Consider the following 18,885-nt stretch of genomic DNA (forward strand, 5'->3'; position numbering starts at 1 on the left):
TAAACTATTTCATCAGCAGGAGTTACATCCCTATGTTGTAAGGGTAATGTCCAAAAGATACAGTAATTTTTTAAAATAATGATTAAAGGAATTCGTTAGAAACAAAGAGCTATTTTGTATTTAGTATTTGCTGTGAAGTAGGTGATAAGTCGAATTTTTTAGCTTCTCTCTGAGAAAAATAAATTGAAGTGTAAGTGAAGCATTACTTTTCGACATTTTCTACATGTAGTTTCCTTTTGTCTATTTTGTAACTTTTTTTCCTCTATTACACTGAAATACATATTTAATCTGATAAATTCTAGTCAAGTGCAAATACAAAATAACAAAACGAATTAAAATCATCCATGGCTCTAACCACTTAGGATACCTCCTATTATAGTCTATGTACTTCCAGTCAGCTCTCATTTTCTCTCACTTTTTCTTGCTCCATATCTCTGTCATTTTATTTTTTAAGCAACATATTATAAAATGCTATTTTCTAAAACTTTTTAAAAATTTAAACATAAATAAAATTTTATTTCATTTAACTTGTATATTATTTATTGGTTTAGTTTTTATTATGGATAATGGTGCAAATTAATCTGATTTTCAAAAGGAACAGAATTATCTTAGAGTTTCCCAGTAGTCTTGTCACCTTAGTCCTAAGTGTCAAATAATGTCCTCATTGTGTGCAGCCAGGACAGAGGCTCAGCAGTGTTATCAAGGCCCAGACTCCTGCTCCCGGCTGTGTCATCTTCAGCTTGTATCATTCATTCTCATGATCACAGCGCGGCTGCTGAACCTCTAGGCATTGCCTCAGACAGGGAGAAGGGCTAGAGCCAAAAATTGGGGCTAGCTGAGGTCTGGCCCAACTGTAAACCTTTCTTGGAAGATCCTCCCAGCAACTTTCACCTACATTTCATTGGCTAGAAATAGGTCTTTAGTCCCTAGCTGTACAGGATTCTGAGAAAGGTTTATTTTTGCTTTCTAAATCTCAGTTTCAGAGCAAGACAAGAGAAAAGCAGATGATACCTGGCTGTTAGGTTGCTCATTATCTGTTTAGCAGGTTTTAAGTGCTTTATTTCTACCGTGTGTTGAATGCTTACATGAGAATAGGTGATTATTATGCCCAGTTTATGGATGAGGACCAGAAGTTCAGAGATGTTAAGGAATAAGTTGGTCAAGATCACATGGCCCAAACTGGGCAGAACCAGGATGGGCAACCAGGCAGTCTTTATTCCAGAGCCTGTCCTCTATACCAGCATCAGGCATCTCGAAAATACCCCATGATAACCTGCAAATTTCACTTCCTGGGGAAGTGTGAGGCTTTAGTCATTCACAGATAGATCTCTTACATATTTTCTTTTTATTCTTTGATTGGCATCTAGAGTCGATATTTCATTATATCATATTTATGCCAATCCAGCAACAGTTTTTATTTCTTTCCAGCCTTGTCAGAGTTTCTTCCTTGCCTTGCATTTCCTCTCCGTGCTGAGGATACACCCAGACACATGCAAGCCTGAAAACTGAGCTCACTATTAATAGAAGAAACAGGTGTTTTCCATGGCTGAGGAGTGCTTAGGAATGTACCATCTACTGATGTGATCAGGGAAAGCTTTGTACCTGCAACATTTTGACTGTAGTAATATGTGTGTCTGTGCATGTACACACACATATGCACACTCAAATGTAAAAGATGAAGTATGAGTATTTATAATAGCTTGGTAAATAAAATGTTTAAGATTAAACACCCACAACACTGCTATTAGGTCTTTAAATTTTTCATTTAATGGTAACAGTGTTTTGTAAAATGACTATCTTTCTTCTAGGTCTAGAATTTAATATAATTTAATCATGAAAACCTTGGTATTCATAAATGAATTTCAGTGCCTTTGTGGAAAAGAGTTAAATTATGTTCCCAAATTGGCAAATGTGTGTGTTTGGATTTATTCTTAACTTTTCCAATTGCATCATTTAGATTAAATTAGTCACTATAACATTCTATTCAATTTTACATTTTAAATTTTTTTTGTTAACCAGCTGAGAAGTCTGAGAACTTTGTGTGTTCACAGGGTGAGTCCATTGTTCCTGGGTAGGAAGCAGGGGTAGATCTTTTCCTGCAGTTGATTTGGATTGAAGGTTCTTCTTTGCTGACTCTTGCTTCCACAGTGAAAACACAGATATCCAGTCAGAGTCAGCTATCTTAAAAAAAAAAATCATGTATACATCACATGTGGTTCAGGATGCTAATTGGCATTACAGAAACTGGTGTTTAGACATTCAACACTGCTTTTGTTAACATATTTGAATGATAATATCTGTTTCAGTGTAGGCTTTTTTGACATGAAGGGTGATCTACCTCAAAGGCAGTTATTCTGGAATTGAATCCTCCAAAATGAGGCCAATCAAAGGGTGTCTTCTACAGAGGAGTTAAGGGTAGTGGTTGCCATCCCTCCCACCCTGAAAAGAAGAAAAAGAGAAAATGTTGGCTCTATTTATTGTTTTGGTGGGTTATGTATGAAAATGACTAAGGCAACTCATCTGTTTGTGTTGTTGCTTTGGCTACTGGTCTCTTCTTTCATTTTGGGCTTATAGTGCTTTAAAATTCAATATATTGGATATTAAATGCATGTGATTAGGAAACAGTCTTGAAATATGCCCAGAGTTACTCAGTAGCTTCTTTTTTATAATTTTAATTGTGGTGGTCTCGCATTTGTGGGTTTAAATTGTCTGAGTTATTGAGTGTTGTATTTTGTAGCCCCCTTCTTTAATTTTCAGAAGCACTGTCCATTTCATTTTGGTTTATAAAAATGCACATCTTTTGTTTATTGTTATGATTTATCCGTGTTGTGTTTTCTAGCCAATAAACTGTGTCTTGCAGTCATGATTGATCTTGTTTTACTGAGATTTAGTTTTGAAGACTAAAAATCTCCAGTGTTGATATTTAAGGTTTTTGAGGATTAATTCTTATAATCATTTTTGATTGAATAAAATTAACTCATTATGTTGGAGTATGTGCCTTTTGGGAGACAAAAATAAGAGAATTGAAAGGATCTATAAATGTTTTTGTAGAAATTCCACTTGGGGATGTGGTCCTATTGTAGTTTACTGAAAACAGTTCTGGGCATTGTTACCAGTGGAATGCGTGCCCTAAGAAAACACCATTTGTGATGAATGCTGGGCAAACTGTGTTCTCAAATCATTCCTGTTGTCTGATGGTTATCTTACAAAAAGCATGTGCCTGGTTATGTTTGTTATGTGGCTTTGTACAGTCCTTACCTAGGATCGATTGGCTGTTGAGTTCGGGGGGCAGAAGTGCACTGACCCACTGTGGATTGTGTTGGAAGGCTGTTCCTGTAGTCATTTGCCTTGTGTTGCTTCCAGGGAAGCTGCCCGGGAGTGTCGCAGGAAGAAGAAAGAATATGTCAAATGTCTTGAAAATCGTGTGGCTGTGCTTGAAAACCAAAACAAGACTCTCATTGAGGAACTCAAGGCCCTCAAAGATCTTTATTGCCATAAAGTAGAGTAACTGTCTTTGACTTGGACCTTGTTTACTGTGAACTCTAATCAAGGCAGGAGATGCAGCAGTCCTACTTATTGCCATGTGGACTTGTGGAAAGGACACGTGTGACCCTTAAGAAACCAGTTTGGATTAGTGTTTGAAATTGAATTGGGAATGTTGTTCCAGGATGTGGAATGCAGCCGTGATCACACTTACCGAGCTTACTTTGATCCGTTTGTCAATAGCATGCAAAAAATGCTTTGTTTGCCCTTTGCTTCTGCTTTTTTCAGGGAAGCTGCCAAAGAATGTCGACGTCGAAAGAAAGAATATGTAAAATGTCTGGAGAGCCGAGTTGCAGTGCTGGAAGTCCAGAACAAGAAGCTTATAGAGGAACTTGAAACCTTGAAAGACATTTGTTCTCCCAAAACAGATTAGTAGAAATATTTAACTATGAACTGAAGACAGCATGTATAGTTGCTTTTGAAGGAATACAATATATAGCTGGCAAGAATGGTGGCTTCTTTTCTTTGTATCATTCATCTTCTTCTTTAATCACTTAACATTCCTAAAATGCTTCACTGTACGTAGTTAAGTCATAGCTATAACTTCAAATTTTTTAAAAGAGACAAACTGTAAAAAATGTGTGTATTCTTAAAATGCAATATTTGTAAGGCTTGTTCCAATGCCACATACTTGCAGCTCCCATTCTATGTGTCATCAATAGTGTCCTATGCAATAAAATTATTTGCAGGTCTTTAAATTATTTTAGGAAAGGATGATCAAAAATAATGCATCCAGCAGTACAATAAAAGTAAACCACAAAAAAATACCTCAGGAAAGAATAGAAAGAAAGTCTATCTAATGACATGCCTATATGAGAAGAATAGCCTAGATATGAATATATGGCATTTGCAGATTTTTATATTAGTTGCTTTGTTAAAAAAAAAAAAAGATTGTATTGCTGTCCTTGAATGCCATAGTCAAAGAGAGTTTTTAATAGAACCATGTTGGTTGCACTTTGTAGTGTTTGGTGCTCATTTAAATATCTGAACATTTACTACAGTTTTTAACTCTATTGTGTAATATAAAAGATCTTGCAGAAGTTCTTAGTGTCGGTTTAATATTACCTAATGAAAGTGATGACATATTTTTTATATCTGGAATGAGCCTGTTGGGATCACATTGCATACCTTCGGGGTACAAGTCAGTTTCTACACTGGCTGCTGATCCTTGCACGCGCCCTTTCTACCATCTCACGGTGGGGATGGCCGCAGGGCTGTGCACCCAGAAGAAAATGGCTGTTAGCGTTTCGGCCTTCATAATGGCCTGAGACTTTCTTTCTGTAGGTGGTCTGGAGCTGTCCGGCTGGTGGCCCCTATTTTGCCATTTAGCGAACAACCACAGGAATTTTAAAAACAAAAACATCCCAATATTTTTTCATTTCAAAACGCTTCAAAGTCCACATTAGATCAGATACTCTGCTGTCAGCACATTCAGCCGAGGTTCATTACAATCGAGACTGCAATGTGATCTACGTTTCATCTTGTTTTTATAATAAAAAGCTTCAGGGAACAAGCCCAAAGCCCTCACCACAGGATGCTCTGTCCCCTCTCATTCCCTGACATTTCTTGATTGTCTGCCGCGTGCTGGACTCTGCTGTGTTTTCTGCTGTGACTTCTGCTTTAAGGATGTCCCTGCCCCACCCTCCAGTTTCAAGAGTGGATCTGATCAGTGTGTGGTGGGAGACAGAAAATTGGGAGCTGGTTTGTGGAGCATCCAGCTGCTGCTTTCCCTGTACCACTGGAATTCTTTCCCTTATCTGTCACTCCCAGCAAGTAGGGCATGTCATTGTTGGCTTTCTTTAAAAATATTTATTCGTCCTTCAGAGTTGGAGCTCTGAATTTCTTTTCTTTCTTTCTTTCTTTTTTTTTTTTTTAAGGCAGAGTCTTGCTTTGTCGCCCAGGCTGGAGTGCAGTGGCGTGATCTCAACTCACCACAACCTCCACCTCCTGGGTTCAAACAATTCTGCCTCAGCCTCCCGAGTAGCTGAGATTACAGGCGTGCACCACTACACCCAGCTGATTTTTCTATTTTTAGTAGAGATGAGGTTTCACCGTGTTGGCCAGGCTGGGCTCGAACTCCTGGCCTCAAGTAATCCACCTGCCTTGGCCTCCCAAAGTGCTGGGATTACAGGTGCGAGCCACCGCACCCAGCCTAAATTTCTTTTATCTCAATTTTTGTCTTCTCTTCTACAGAGAAGATGAGGAAAGAAGACAAGGAAGAAAAAGGAAAGGAAAACTCCAGGTTTCAGGTGCAGGACAGTAGGACCTTGCATTCCACTCATCCGCCCAGTCAGTTTCTGTGCGCCAGCGGTGTGGCTGGGGTGGGTGGACACACAGAGGGGACACTAGGATCAGCAGGCAAGATGTACAGAGTTGGAGATGAGGCACGCTGCATGTTAGAATTCTAGAAAGATGCAGCTGGGGCTTAAACAGGAGACTTCATGTGGGAAGTGGATTTTGAACTGGGCCTTGAAGTGATTGACAGTGCTGGGGTGTGGGGTGGGTACTTCGGGAATACAGAGCACACACACTGCTCCAAGGAGCTTGGGTCTGGAGGACAGAAGGAGGCCAAGTGAGTTCTCACCCAAGAGCTAGTTTCATTGAAAAATCGGGGGAAGACAGAGGCAATGTGTGCGCGTGCCTGTGTGTACTCTAGTCTGCAAAATAGCTTATATTATTTTAGAGGAAAGGGACTCTATCCAATTACTTGGGACCACCAGCAACAGAAGCCCCCCTTCCCAAACCCAGTGGTTTAAACAATAAGGAAATATACTACCTTGCAAAACAAGAAGTCCAGTGGTAAGAAATCCCAGGCTTGCTAATTAGTGACAACGATGGCATCACGACCAGATCCTTCCTCCTCATTCTTTTCCCTCTGCCTGCTGGTTCCCCTGACCTTAATATTGCTGCCACAGTCCCAGGTATCAGAAATGGAAAAGACAGCACCCTTTTTGGGGGGTACTTTTTTTTGTTGTTTTTTGTTTTTTTGAGACGGAGTCTCACTCTGTCGCCCAGGCTGGGGTGCAGTGGTGTGATCTCGGCTCACTGCAAGCTCCACCTCCTAGCCCAAAGACTGGGCTGAAAGGCACTGGGTTGCTCATGAGGATTCAGCCCCTAGGGTTGAGGAGCTTCCAGGCTTTGGAGAAGCATATGGCCATCAATGTCAAATAAAACTGGGCTTTTGTAAGAACGGCTTGTAGACACTGGGGACATCTGGCACTGGGACTGAGTGAGCGCTTACCCTGTACAAGAAGTGAGGAACAGCTTGTGACAGGCTGGGGCTTGAGCCATGCTCCCAGACATGCATGGGAACTCTTATTCTTGCTCATGAAATGTATCCCTGAAACCAAGCTTCTGCCACCAAAATAGCACAATTTGACAGCAGTGCTTTCAGCCTTACAGCAGACACTGCCTACGACCTCTCCCTCAACAGAACCAGCAGTAGGGGAAGCTTTGCAGGGGGGAACGTTGCACATCTCGCACACCCGTGCGCGTGGGATCCACAGCGCTCCCCACACCCGTGCGCGTGGGATCCGGAGCTCCCCGCACACCCGTGCGCGTGGGATCCACAGCGCTCCTCACACCCGTGCGTGTGGGATCTGGAGCTCCCCGCACACCTGTGCGTGTGGGATCCAGAGTTCTCAGTGCGTGTGTCTTTCTTTGAATCCTAAAAGTTTCATCTGGACTGCTGGGTATAGAAATTACTGCTCGAAGGTTAGAGGACTGCATACCTTCTCTGTCCTGTGTAACTAGGTACTTCATAACACTAAGTCATGTGAGTTGGGAACATTAAGAAAATGAACTCCTGCTAGTATTTAAACGTGTGACTACGAGGCATGCCTGAAACTGAGAACATGGACATCAGCAACATACTGTGCATGAACGGCAGCTGTTTGAGTGCCAGATGCCTCATTCCTTGTTCAACCACACTTCTCAGTTTTCTTCATGTGAAGAAACTTATGTCCAAAACATGCTGTTTCCCATGTGCCTAACAGTACACCTTTAAAAAATATCATGACTTGTGAAACCAACTTGATTGTTCTAGTCTACACCAAAAATAATTAGGCCACTTTGACGTGTGAGGCAGGCAGAGCTGTTGCCAGTTGGCTGGCCATAATGCAATGACTGTTGTATGGTAGTATACCATGGTTCTCAGAAGTTTAGATGTGCCAGGCTGGAGTGCAGTGGCACGATCTTGGCTCACTGCAACCTCTGTCCCCTGGGTTCAAGTGATTCTCCTGCCTCAGCCTCCCGAGTAGCTGGGATTACAGGTGTGTGCCACTATGCCCATCTAATTTTTGTATTTTTAATAGAAACAGGGTTTTGCCTTGTTGCGCAGGCTGGTCTCGAACTCCTGACCTCAGGTGATCCCCCAGCCTCGGCCTCCCAAAGTGCCGGGATTACAGGCGTGAGCAACCGCGCTGGCCATGATTCATCCTTTCTAAGGTCGTCTTAAAGACATAGACTTGATTCTGAACTACTCAAGCATGGTATATTTTAATCTTTATGCTTTGTGGGAAGGTTTTTTCTGTATAAATCCATTTTCTTGGCTGGGCATGGTGGCTCACACCTATAATCCCAGCACCTTAGGAGGCTGGGGCAGGAGGATTGCCTGAAGCTAGGAATTAAAGACCAGCCTGGACAACATGGTGGGACTGTCTTCGCAAAAAAAAAAAAAAAAAATTAAGCAAATTAGCCAGGCATGGTGGTGCACACCTGTAGTCCCAGCTACGATATATACATGATTCATTGATCTTGTTGTCTGTATCCTTAAGTTGTCCCATCTTCAGGGCCATGTGATGCGGAGTTTTCAGAAAGCGACATGGGAGTCAGCATGTTCATTCACTCCTTCAAGTCAACAAGTGAGGCTGCATTTGTAAGAAGTCCAGGAGGAGACAGGGCAGCTTTGGGACCTAGGGCTGTGGCAACCCTGACATTACCATCCTGGGCTTGCTTTCTTCCAGCTGTGTATGTAGCTCCACAGATGCTACAGCCACGCAGTCATGGCAGTCAAGAATAACAACTACCGTGTACAGAGTGCTCACCCTGCGCCTAGGGGCTTCCACATTTAATTCTCCTAGCAGCCCAACAAGTGTTGATGCTGTTACCATTATCTTCATTTTGCAGATGAGGAAGCAAGCTTGGAGAAGTTCAGTAGCTTGCCAAAGGTCACATGGCTCAGGACCAAGTGCAGAGCCGGGACAGGGAGCCTCTGTCCTGGCGGTTCTCACCGAGTCTGGACCCAAAGGCAGGAAAGTGTTAAGAAACACTTGCTGGCAGTGACTCAAGCAGGTGGTGGCTGCAGAGAGAGAGAGAGCTCTGTGGCTCTGAGTGGCTATGTGTGGGAACACCCAGACCTTCCTGTTCAAATGCACAAAAGCACATTTTCGCTTCTCTCTGGTTTTTCAAATCCCTGATGCTGATCAGGAAAAAATGACTCTACAGTTTAAGGACTAAGGACTAGCTAGCTATTGGAACATCAAAGTCACAGTTATGCTCATTGAAATAGAATCTTACAGCTAAAAGAGGTCTCGCCGGTGTAATTTTTTTATTTTTATTTATTTGTTTTTTGAGACAAAGTCTCATGCTAGGTCACCCAGGCTGAAGTGCAGTGGTACCATCTTGGCTCACTGCAACCTCTGCCTCCCAGGCTCAAGCGATTCTCCCACCTCAGCCTCCCAAGGAGCTGGAACTACAGGTACGCGCCACTACGCTTGGCTAATTTTTGTGTTTTTTTGTAGAGACGGGGTTTCGCCATGTTGTCCAGGCTGGTCTTGAATTCCTAGGCTCAAGTAATCCACCTGCCTTGGCCTCCCAAAGTGCTGGGGTTACAGGCATGAGCCACTGAGACTGACCAACAGGTGTAATTTACTCCTTTCATTTTATAGACAAGAAAACCAAATTTCAGGTTGATTTACTTAAATATTGCCAGCTATTGACAATAGACTAGAAATACTCAGATCTCTGAACTAGTGTGATAATCTTTATATTACTGTGATGCCTCTATTTTTCTATAAACTTGATTTTCAACCAGCTTTTGTGCAGCATAGCTTTCTGAGGAAGGATTTGTCCCTGTGGTTTGAATGGACGGAAGCTGGAAGGAAAACCCCGTCACTTACTATGCAAAAGTCCAGCTGGTCTCTGTGACAGCTGGAGGACACAGGAACTCTGCCAGATCTATCTCAGCCACCTCACTTGATAAAGGATGCTTGACCTGTGGTTCAGTCATTTTCTAGGACAAATGGCTGTTAACAAGATGTACAAGAGCTCTTGTTTTCAACGTTTGTGGAGCTCTCAGAAGCGCTGACTTACAGCAGACCAGCGTGAGGCTTGACTTAGGAATGAACTTTCAAATTCTTACCTTTTAAAACACAGTTTACTATCGATACACTTTTTTTTTTTTTTTTTTTTTTTTTTTTTGAGACAGAGTCTTGCTCTGTCGCCCAGGCTGGAGTGCAGTAGTGCAATCTCGGCTCACTGCAACCCTCGCCTCTCGAGTTCAAGTGATCCTCCTGCCTCAGCCTCATGAGTAGCTGGGACTACAGGCGCACGCCACTACACCGAGCTAATTCTTGTATTTTTAGTAGAGACAGGGTTTCGCCATATTGCCCAGGCTGGTCTCGAACTCCTGACCTCAGGGTATCCACCTGCCTCGGCCTCCCAAAGTGCTGGGGTTACAGACATAAGCCACCGCGCCCAGCCACTACTGATAGACTTTTGAGGAGGTGAGAAGCCCAAATAAGGAGGCTTTGGATGAAAGTGGGCTGTCCCGGGAGAGGATAGCATGAGTGTGCCCGTTTGTGTCTTCTGTTTTGTGTTCCATACCTCTGGAATTTTCATTCAGTAGGTCTGGGAATTTGTATTTTTAACTAGTTCCTTGCATGTTGGTTTGTTTGTTTGTTTCTTTTTGAGACAGGGTCTTGCTCTGTTGCCCCTGCTGGAGTGCAGTGGCACAATCACAGATCACCTCAGCCTCCACCTCCTGAGCTGAAGCGATCCTCCTGCCTCAGCCCCCGGAATAGCTGGGACCACAGGCATGTGCCACCACCACACCAGGCTCAAGTTCCTGGCATGTTTCTGAAGCACTCTAGTGTTGGAGAACACTGAACTGTATGATCTGGGGTTGGGCCTAGCCTAATTTTCCTGTAAGTCATGGATGCTCTTACCCAGCATTTATCCAGCACGCAGACTGTTTAATGTCACAGCCACAGCACCACCTAGTGTATGTGTGACTTCCAAACGGCGTATTTTCTTAGAAACATTAGTCTATGAACATTTCAAAACTCAACGGGTGGTATTTCTTTTCTGCCATGGACTTTCCAAGTGTATGCCAAACCCTATGGGGGCAAGGGATTAAGGGCAGTTTTCTCTGATCTAGTTTAGTGAATTATATTCAGAGTAACTCTGGGGAGTCTTGGGTTAACTGTGGGGGAGGGGCAATAATCTTAAACTACAGAGTTTTCTCTAAGAGTACACAGTTAATTGCTAATAGACTGAATTATTTGACATAAGAACTTTAGACATTACTTCCAGGCCACATAGTTTTAGCAAGTAAGAGACTTTAAAATGAATCCATCTTTTCTCAGCAAATTACCAGTTTTGCTTTAACTGCATATGATGGGTTACTTTAGGTGGTTAGAACGTAATGGAAAATGAGGCCAGGTGTGGTGGCTCACACCTTTGGGAGGCTGAGCACTTTGGGAGGCCGAACCAGGTGGATCACTTGAGGTTAGGAGTTTGAGACCAGCCTGGCCAACATGGCAAAACCCCATCTCTACTAAAAATACAGAAATTAGCTGGATGTGGTGGCACGCACTTGTAGTTCCAGCTACTGGGGAAGCTGAAGCAGGAGAATCGCTTGCAGTGAGCCGAGATTACACCACTGCACTCTAGCCTGGGTGACAGAGTGAGGCTCTGTCTCAAAAAAAAAAAAAAAATAGTGGAAAAGAGTCAAAGCATTTTGCGTATCGCTCAGACATGGCTGTGGGTGGCATTTTAGTTCTTATCATAACCTGTGATCACAGTGTTGGCCTCATGGGAATTGGATGAGCATAATCATATCACTAGAAGTTCTTGGAAAATAAGTGTCATTGACTGTGGGAGAGCAGTGATATTTTCATACTCTAAAAAGTATACATATCCTGTTGCTTAGTAATGCCGAGATCAGCATCTGTTTTGTTACTGTAGCTTGAAATATCATGAAAATGTAATTGGAGACGAAGGTGCTAGTGGCATTTAGCAATTACTTAGAGGTTAGATTAGTGACATGGTAATGATAATTAGATTACATGCCTTTGAACAATTTCTATTCAGAGACTTTTGATATAATATATGATATTATGAATAAGATAATGTTAGAAATTCCTAATTTTAGAATATTAGTCCATCTCAATATTAATTTAAAAATAAATACACATACATGCATACTTCTTTGGTCAGCCAGAATTTTTTTTATTAGCCTATTCCTCACATAACCAGCCAGTGTTAAAATACATTTGATGTCATGAAGGTTGCAGCTTTTAGGCAGTATAATTTTTTTTCCTGGCATGCATAGTTCTGTATTATGTACATGGTTTCATTCATCCTTTTATCCAGATGTCTGAATTGATGTAACCCAGCTGGACTTTATTGGAGTTTAGACCTAGAAGGGTAGAAGACAAATCTACTTTATCAAGGGTATATCATGCCTAACCTATTAGTCTTTCTAGTCAAGTAACCTGACTTAACATCATTAAATGCTGGGTTGCTGTTGCTCCAGGAATACAGGATTGTGGCAGTTTGGGGGTAGGGAGGGGAGGTTGGAGTACCAGTTGAGGGTTTCATAGAGGGGACACCCCATGTAACAATAGAGAGAGAAGACTGAGTTGCTGGAGGGGCTTAGCAGAAAATCTACGGGAACTCTTCCACAGCTGATATGGACTTCACCCACCAAAGCACATTGAGATTAGCTGTGGTTTCTTAGGGATTTCCACTACAATCAATTACTTGAATACTTCTAGAGCATTTAGTATCCCAGACACCCCTGTTTCATGACTTTGATTTTAAAATGAGTCAGGCAGTGATTACGCATGTTCTTAAAAATCCATCCTGGATAAAAAGAACTACAGAAACAAAAGAACAAAGTCCAAAGCTACAGGCGCTGCGAAGAGCAGAATGAACAGTGGGTGTGTGCTTGGCTGGAGGAACCACAGCTGACAGCCACCAGACCTGGGTTTTGGTCCCAGCTTTTCTGTTAAATCTGCCTGTGTCACTTTGGCAAGGTCATTTGACCTCTGTCTGATTGGGAACCTCTGTTTTCTCCACACTGACCTTGACATTTGTGACACTGTGATGAAATTCACAGTGAAATGTAAATGTCAAAGAAGAGTTCATCAGATCTTATTTGTTCCCTCATCCCTGTGAACACAGCTTCTAGATTCTCAGTACTCAAGTCATGAACTATAAAATTATCTTTCAGAATGTCTTCAACATCAATATTTTTAATAATCCATTCTGAGGATTGCCCAGCATTTAAGAGAAAAAAGCCTTAGGCTGAAACTGGCCTGTGATGAAGGTAGGGACATCTACTTTGATTCTGGTAACTGGATTAAGATTTTCACACATGAAGACTTTACTTGGGCAAATTTTGTTTTACTTATGTTATTTATAAATGCGCCAAAACTGTGACTGACTGAAAATTTTCCACCGCAGGAGTTTCCTCTGCCCTTCTCAACCTAACAGGGCTGCACCGAGTTAACAGAAATTATCACTGGCTTAGAAAAGGTTGTGGCTTTCAGTGTACATTACAAGGGTTACTGTCCCATAACCCAGTTTATTATTTTAATATTCTTGAAAGAACTGAAGTAATGAAGGGAGAGGCTATATTTTCTTTAGATTTTTTTCATGTTATTTGAAAAGTTTTATTGACACTTATTTTTCTTAGCAGAAAAACAAATTGAAAAAATTTTTAAATGTACTTTAAAATGTACATTTTAAAATATTTTCAATTACCCTTTAATAAAGCCGAGGGAAAATAAATAATATAAAATTATACATTTTATAGATGTGAAATATGTCATAAAAATCAAAGTTTATAAAAAATGTTTACCAAAATATATAACCAGGCTGGGCACGTTGGCTCATGCCTGTAATCTGAGCAATTTGGGAGGCTGGGGCGGGCAGATCAATTGAGGTCAGGAGTTCGAGACCAGCCTGGCCAACATGTTGTAACCCCATCTCTACTAAAAATACAAAAAGTAAGCCAGGCATGGTGGTGCTTGCCTGTAGTCCCAGCTACACAGGAGCCTGAGGCAGAAGAATCGCTTAAACCTGGGAGGCGGAGGTTGCAGTGAGCCGACATCACACCGTTGTACTCCAGCCTGGGTGACAGAGTGACACTCCATCTCAAAACAAAACAAATGTATAACCAGTATAAGGCTAATTTAAAATAGTTTTAATATTTTTGATAGGAATGCATTTCTAGTTTGCTTATTAAAATTTATTGTGGTGTGAGTTTTAAAATTATATATACAATGGATAAACTGACTTTTAATATATATTTTTTATTTCAATAGCTTTTGGAGTATAAGTGGTTTTTGGTTTCATGAATGAATTGTATAGTGGTGAAGTCTGGAAATGCTAGTGCACTCGTCACCCCAGGAATATAAATTGTACCCAAGGATAAAATGATTTGATAGGCTCAATCATGATCGATTTGAATAAGCTGATACTTGAAAATATTTCCTTATTCCTGACGTTTGATAACTTCAAGTCCCTGAGACCCAGAGCAAAGGCCTTCTTGTCGTGAAAAGGCAGCTACATCTAGTGGTTGGTGGCATTTTCATTGGAAAATTTGGTTTATGAAGAAAATCCTTCATAGCTGTCTTTGCTGACGTTCTGTGGTTTTACAGAGCATTACAACTAATGTGGTGTGTATGTGTAACTTAACTGAGGTATAACTTTGACACCATAAAATTCACCCATTTTACCTGTACAATTCAATGATTTTTAACAAATTTACCAAGTTGTATAATCATCACCACAATACAGATTTAGAACATTTCCATCACCCCAGTAAGATTATTCACTCCCATTTATAGTTAACCAACACTTTGGTTTTATTTATTCTTATTATTATTGTTTTTCTTTTAAAGACTAGGTCTCACTCTGTCGCCCAGGCTGGAGTGCAGTGGTGCAATCATAGCTCATTGCAGCCTCAAACTCCTGGGCTCAAGTGATCCTCCCACCTCAGCCTCCCGAGTAGCTGGGACTACAGGTGTCCATTGCCATATCTGGCTAATTTTTTAATTTTTAAATGAAAATAATGCCCAGGCTGTTCTCGAACTCATGGCCTCAAACAATCCTCCCACCTTGGCCTCCCAAAGTGCTAAGATTACAGGTGTGAGCCGCCGCGTCCAGCCCCTGGCCAGTATCTTGATTGTAGCCTGTGAAAGACCCTTAGTTAGAGGACCCAGTTAAGCCAGGGCCGGATTTCTGATTTACAGAAACTGTGAGATAATAAATGCTGTGTTAAGCCTCTAAGTTTGGGGATTGTTATGCAGCAATATGGAACTAATACGTCTACTCTCCAAGCTAATCTAGCAATGTATGCAACTGAGTATCCAGTCTGCCAACCACAGAGACCAGTACTGTGTCCCTTCACTGGCACTATCCTTGGAGGAGAAGAACCAGCCACTAGCTGGCAAGTCAGTGACAGGGACCCTCTTCCACCTTGGAAGGGACAGAGACAGAATGTTTGATCCTCTGGCATGGGATACCTCATAACATCACATCAGGCCTCGGACCCACGTTACAGCAAGAGAGGTGGGAGAGTGGCCCAGGAATACAGGATCCCGTAGCGAAGCCACAGAACGGTGGACCTGATAGAGGCATGGCTGAAGTGCCCACTCCAGGGCAGGACTTTCAGGGCATGAGGTGCCATCCTACAGGACACAGGCTGCACTTTAGAGACCTTTACACAGTGCTCAGTGGGAAGAATGCACGGGCCTGGGGACCAGAGGCCCTGCCTGTCTCATCCCCAGGGACCAGTTGGGAAAGGAATCGGCATTTCCCATTCTCTGTAAGTTTGGGTTCTGCAGGTCTAAAGGGCCTGGTCCCAGGAGGACACTTCTGCCAGGGGAGGTGCCACCAGGGCACTCAATCTCCTTGTGCCAAGGGACCTTGCAGCAGGAAGAGGAGTCACCCTCCTGGTGGCACTGACTGGCCACCATTACCAGGAGGAGGAAAGGCTTCTGCTCCAGACTGGAAGCATATATTTGGCACCCAGGCGATCCACGTGGGCACCTCAAGTGCAGCGATCCCAGCTGAGAACAGCAGATGTGCCGGCTGAGGGATGGATGAATGGGGAACAGATGTAGAGGAAAGAGACGAGGAGTGTGGACTGCAGCCTGAGGCCAGCTGTGGTGGGAAGGGCTGTGGTTTGTCCTATTAACCTTCCTCTTCTAAATTCTCCCATAGGCCAGGTATGGTGGTATACACCTGTAGTCCCAGCTACTTGGGAGGCTGAGGCAGGAGGATCCCTTGAGGCCAGGACTTGGAGGTTGCAGTGAGCTATGATGGCACCACTGCATTCCAGCCTGGGTGACAGAGTGGGATACTGTCTCTAAAAAAAGAAAAAGAAAAAAAAATCCTCAGGAGGAGGCTCCCCCACACGCCCCAGAACCTCCAAGGAGCTGCTCTCTTAATGTATGTGAGCAGCTGGCGGGCAGGGGTGGCTGTGGGGAAGACTGGGACATCCCCCGCTCCCCTGCATTCAGGATCTTGCCCTTAGCTGCTGGGAGTGCTGTCAGCCCACAGCCTTCAACTCAGTCCCTTTGGGTGCTGCCTCACCTGATGCTCACAGGTCTGTATCCAGCAATGGACCCAGGTGGCCCCACCAGACCACACCTAGGGTCGGTCTAGCTCCTGAGCTTCCTGTGGGGTCAGATGAGGTGGTCATTTGGCCAGCACAGGAGCTGTTTCTCCCTCCACCCACTCTTGGACTCTTGCCCTCCCAAGAGCATCCCTATGAAACCTTGTGTGCATGCCAAGTCCATCTCAGAGCCCGCTCTCTGGCAGCAACTTTGTGCCGATCAATGACAAAACTTAGACAAGTTGGGCCATTTTTCTAGAAAATCATAAATTTCCAAGCCAACTCAAGGGAAAAGAGAAGCCATGAACAGTATAACCATTCACAAAAATTAATTATACAAAATAACACCAGGGTCATTCAGCTTTACAAGCAAGTGCTATCAGATTTCAAGGTATGGATTCCTATCTTAGAAAAAAAACAGTTACAGAAAATAGTAAAAGAAACCTAACTTATTTTATGAGATTTGCATAACATTTGTAGTAAAATTAGGAAAGTCCAGTATAAAAGAAAATGTATATGCTAATCTAATTGATAAACTAATATACAAAAGATCTAAATAAAGTGTTACTAAACTAAATCCAGCTATATATTAAAAATATTACAGTATGATCAACTAAGGTTATCCTAGGAATACACATTAACAGATTAACATACAAAAAGAGAAAGAAAACATATTTCACTTGATGCAGAAAAACATTAGCTATGGTTCAACACCCTTTCTTGTTGTCAAAACGTTTACAAGACAAACTTCCTGGCAAACCAAGAATAGATGGTGATATGGTTTGGCTGTGTCCCCACCCAAATCTCAGCTTGCATTGTAGTCCCCATAATCCCCACATGTCGAGGGAAGGACTTGGTGGGAGATGATTGAATCATGGGGGTGGTTCCCCTATGCTGTTCTCATGATAGTGAGGAGTTCTCACGAGATCTGATGGTTTTGTAAGTGTTTGACAATTTCTCCTTCACACACGCCCTTTCCTGTTGCCTTGTGAAGAAGGTGCTTGCTTCCTTTTTGCCTTCCGCCATGATTGTAAGTTTCCTGAGGCCTCCCCAGCCATGTGGAACCCAGCCATGAGTCAATTAAACCTCTTCCGTTTATAAATTACTCAGTCTCAGGTATTTCTTCATAGCAGTGTGAGAACAGACTAATACAGATAGGAACTCCCAAAACTTGACAGTGTACAACCAGCTTACTTATTAGTATAGTTAGCAGCATGATTCAGTATTGTAATGAAGTCCCTAGCTAGTGCAACAAGTTAAGAAAAACAAAACAAAAGATACTAAGTTGTCATTATTTACAGATTAAAATGTCCATATACAAAATTCAAAAGAATCTGCAGACAAAATGTTAGAAAGAAAAATAAAATTCACTAAGCTTGCTAAATAAAAGATAAATATGTAAATTAAAATTTAATAGTATTCATATATACCTACAAAAAACAAGTAGAAATTGTAATAGTAAAAAATCCTATTCATAACAGCAAAACATATACACAGCACCTAGGAATAAACATAACAAAGGCTATACAACAATTTTACAGAAAAAAATATAAATCTTTACTAAAGGGCACAAAAGAAGGCCTAAATAGAGAAACCATGTTATAAATGGAAAGCTCAGCATTCTAAAGATGTCAATTCTCAAGTCAATCTATGAATTCAATACTACTCCAATCAACACCCTAACAGGGCTTCTTTTTCCATAGAACCCAGCAAACATCTCAAAACTCACAGTGAATTGTAAAAGGCCAATGTGGTGACTGAATAATGGCTCCCATGAAAATGTCCACCTCTTAAAGGCTGGACCGGTGGATACATTACAATAGCAAAAGAGACTTTTCAGATGTGATTACATTAAGAGACTTGAGATGAGGAGATTAACCTGTATTATTGTGTAGACCAATCACTAGGGTCCTTCTAAGAGGGAAGTGGGATGGTCAGAGTGAGAAAGAGGCTATGTGACCAGAGGAGCAGAGAGAGAGAGACCAGAAGATGCTGCACTGCTGCCTTGCAGAAGGGGGAAGGAGCCATGAACCCAGAAATGTAGGCAGCTTCTAGAAGCTGGAAAAGACAGGGCCATGGATTCTTCCCAAGAGCCTCCAGGAGGAACACAGACCTCCAGAACTGTAAGAGAATAAACTTGTGTTGTTTTCAGCCCCTAAGTTTGTGGTAATTTGTTATAACAGCAACAGGAGACTAACACAGTAAAAAATAGTCAAGTGACTTAGAAGAATAAGGAGAGAAACTTGCCTTGCAGGTATCAAGACTTTCTAGAAAACTATTGTGATTTGAGTAATATGGAACTGATGCAGAGTGTGAGACTAATGAAATAGAAAGGAGTGATAACCACTCGCTGAGTATGGTATGTCTAGAGCTGGCATTACAAACCAGGAGGAAAAGAACAGACTCTTCAATAAACAGTGCTGGATAACTGCTTATGCACATGATACCTCATTTAATAAAATACCTCATTAATAAAATACATTCTGGCCAGG

General features: G+C 42.1%; 1 protein-coding gene and 1 long non-coding RNA gene across 53 annotated transcripts in view; one reads left to right on the plus strand and one right to left on the minus strand.

The window, feature by feature from the left end:
* The window catches only part of CREM (cAMP responsive element modulator), an 89,641-nt gene extending 85,400 nt beyond the window's left edge, over positions 1-4,241 (plus strand). For 30 of the 50 annotated variants that reach the window (XM_054435174.2, XM_054435175.2, XM_054435190.2 and 27 more), the window contains one exon: positions 3,364-4,241. In XM_054435174.2, coding sequence (XP_054291149.1) covers positions 3,364-3,508 — 145 coding nt within the window. In that variant the 3' untranslated portion in view covers positions 3,509-4,241. Of the gene's footprint in view, positions 1-1,428 lie in introns of all 50 variants that reach the window. The other 20 variants (XM_054435187.2, XM_054435184.2, XM_054435172.2 and 17 more) reach the window with 2 other exon arrangements.
* Positions 4,242-11,976: 7,735 nt separating this feature from the next.
* Positions 11,977-18,885, minus strand: part of LOC129006051 (uncharacterized) — a 112,425-nt gene continuing 105,516 nt past the window's right edge. For all 3 annotated transcript variants that reach the window (XR_008491894.2, XR_008491895.2, XR_008491893.2), the window contains one exon: positions 11,977-12,184. This is a non-coding gene — a long non-coding RNA (uncharacterized LOC129006051). The remainder of the gene's footprint in view (positions 12,185-18,885) is intronic.

The sequence above is a fragment of the Pongo pygmaeus genome, chromosome 8, assembly GCF_028885625.2.
Source record: "Pongo pygmaeus isolate AG05252 chromosome 8, NHGRI_mPonPyg2-v2.0_pri, whole genome shotgun sequence".
NCBI classification, from domain to species: domain Eukaryota; kingdom Metazoa; phylum Chordata; class Mammalia; order Primates; family Hominidae; genus Pongo; species Pongo pygmaeus.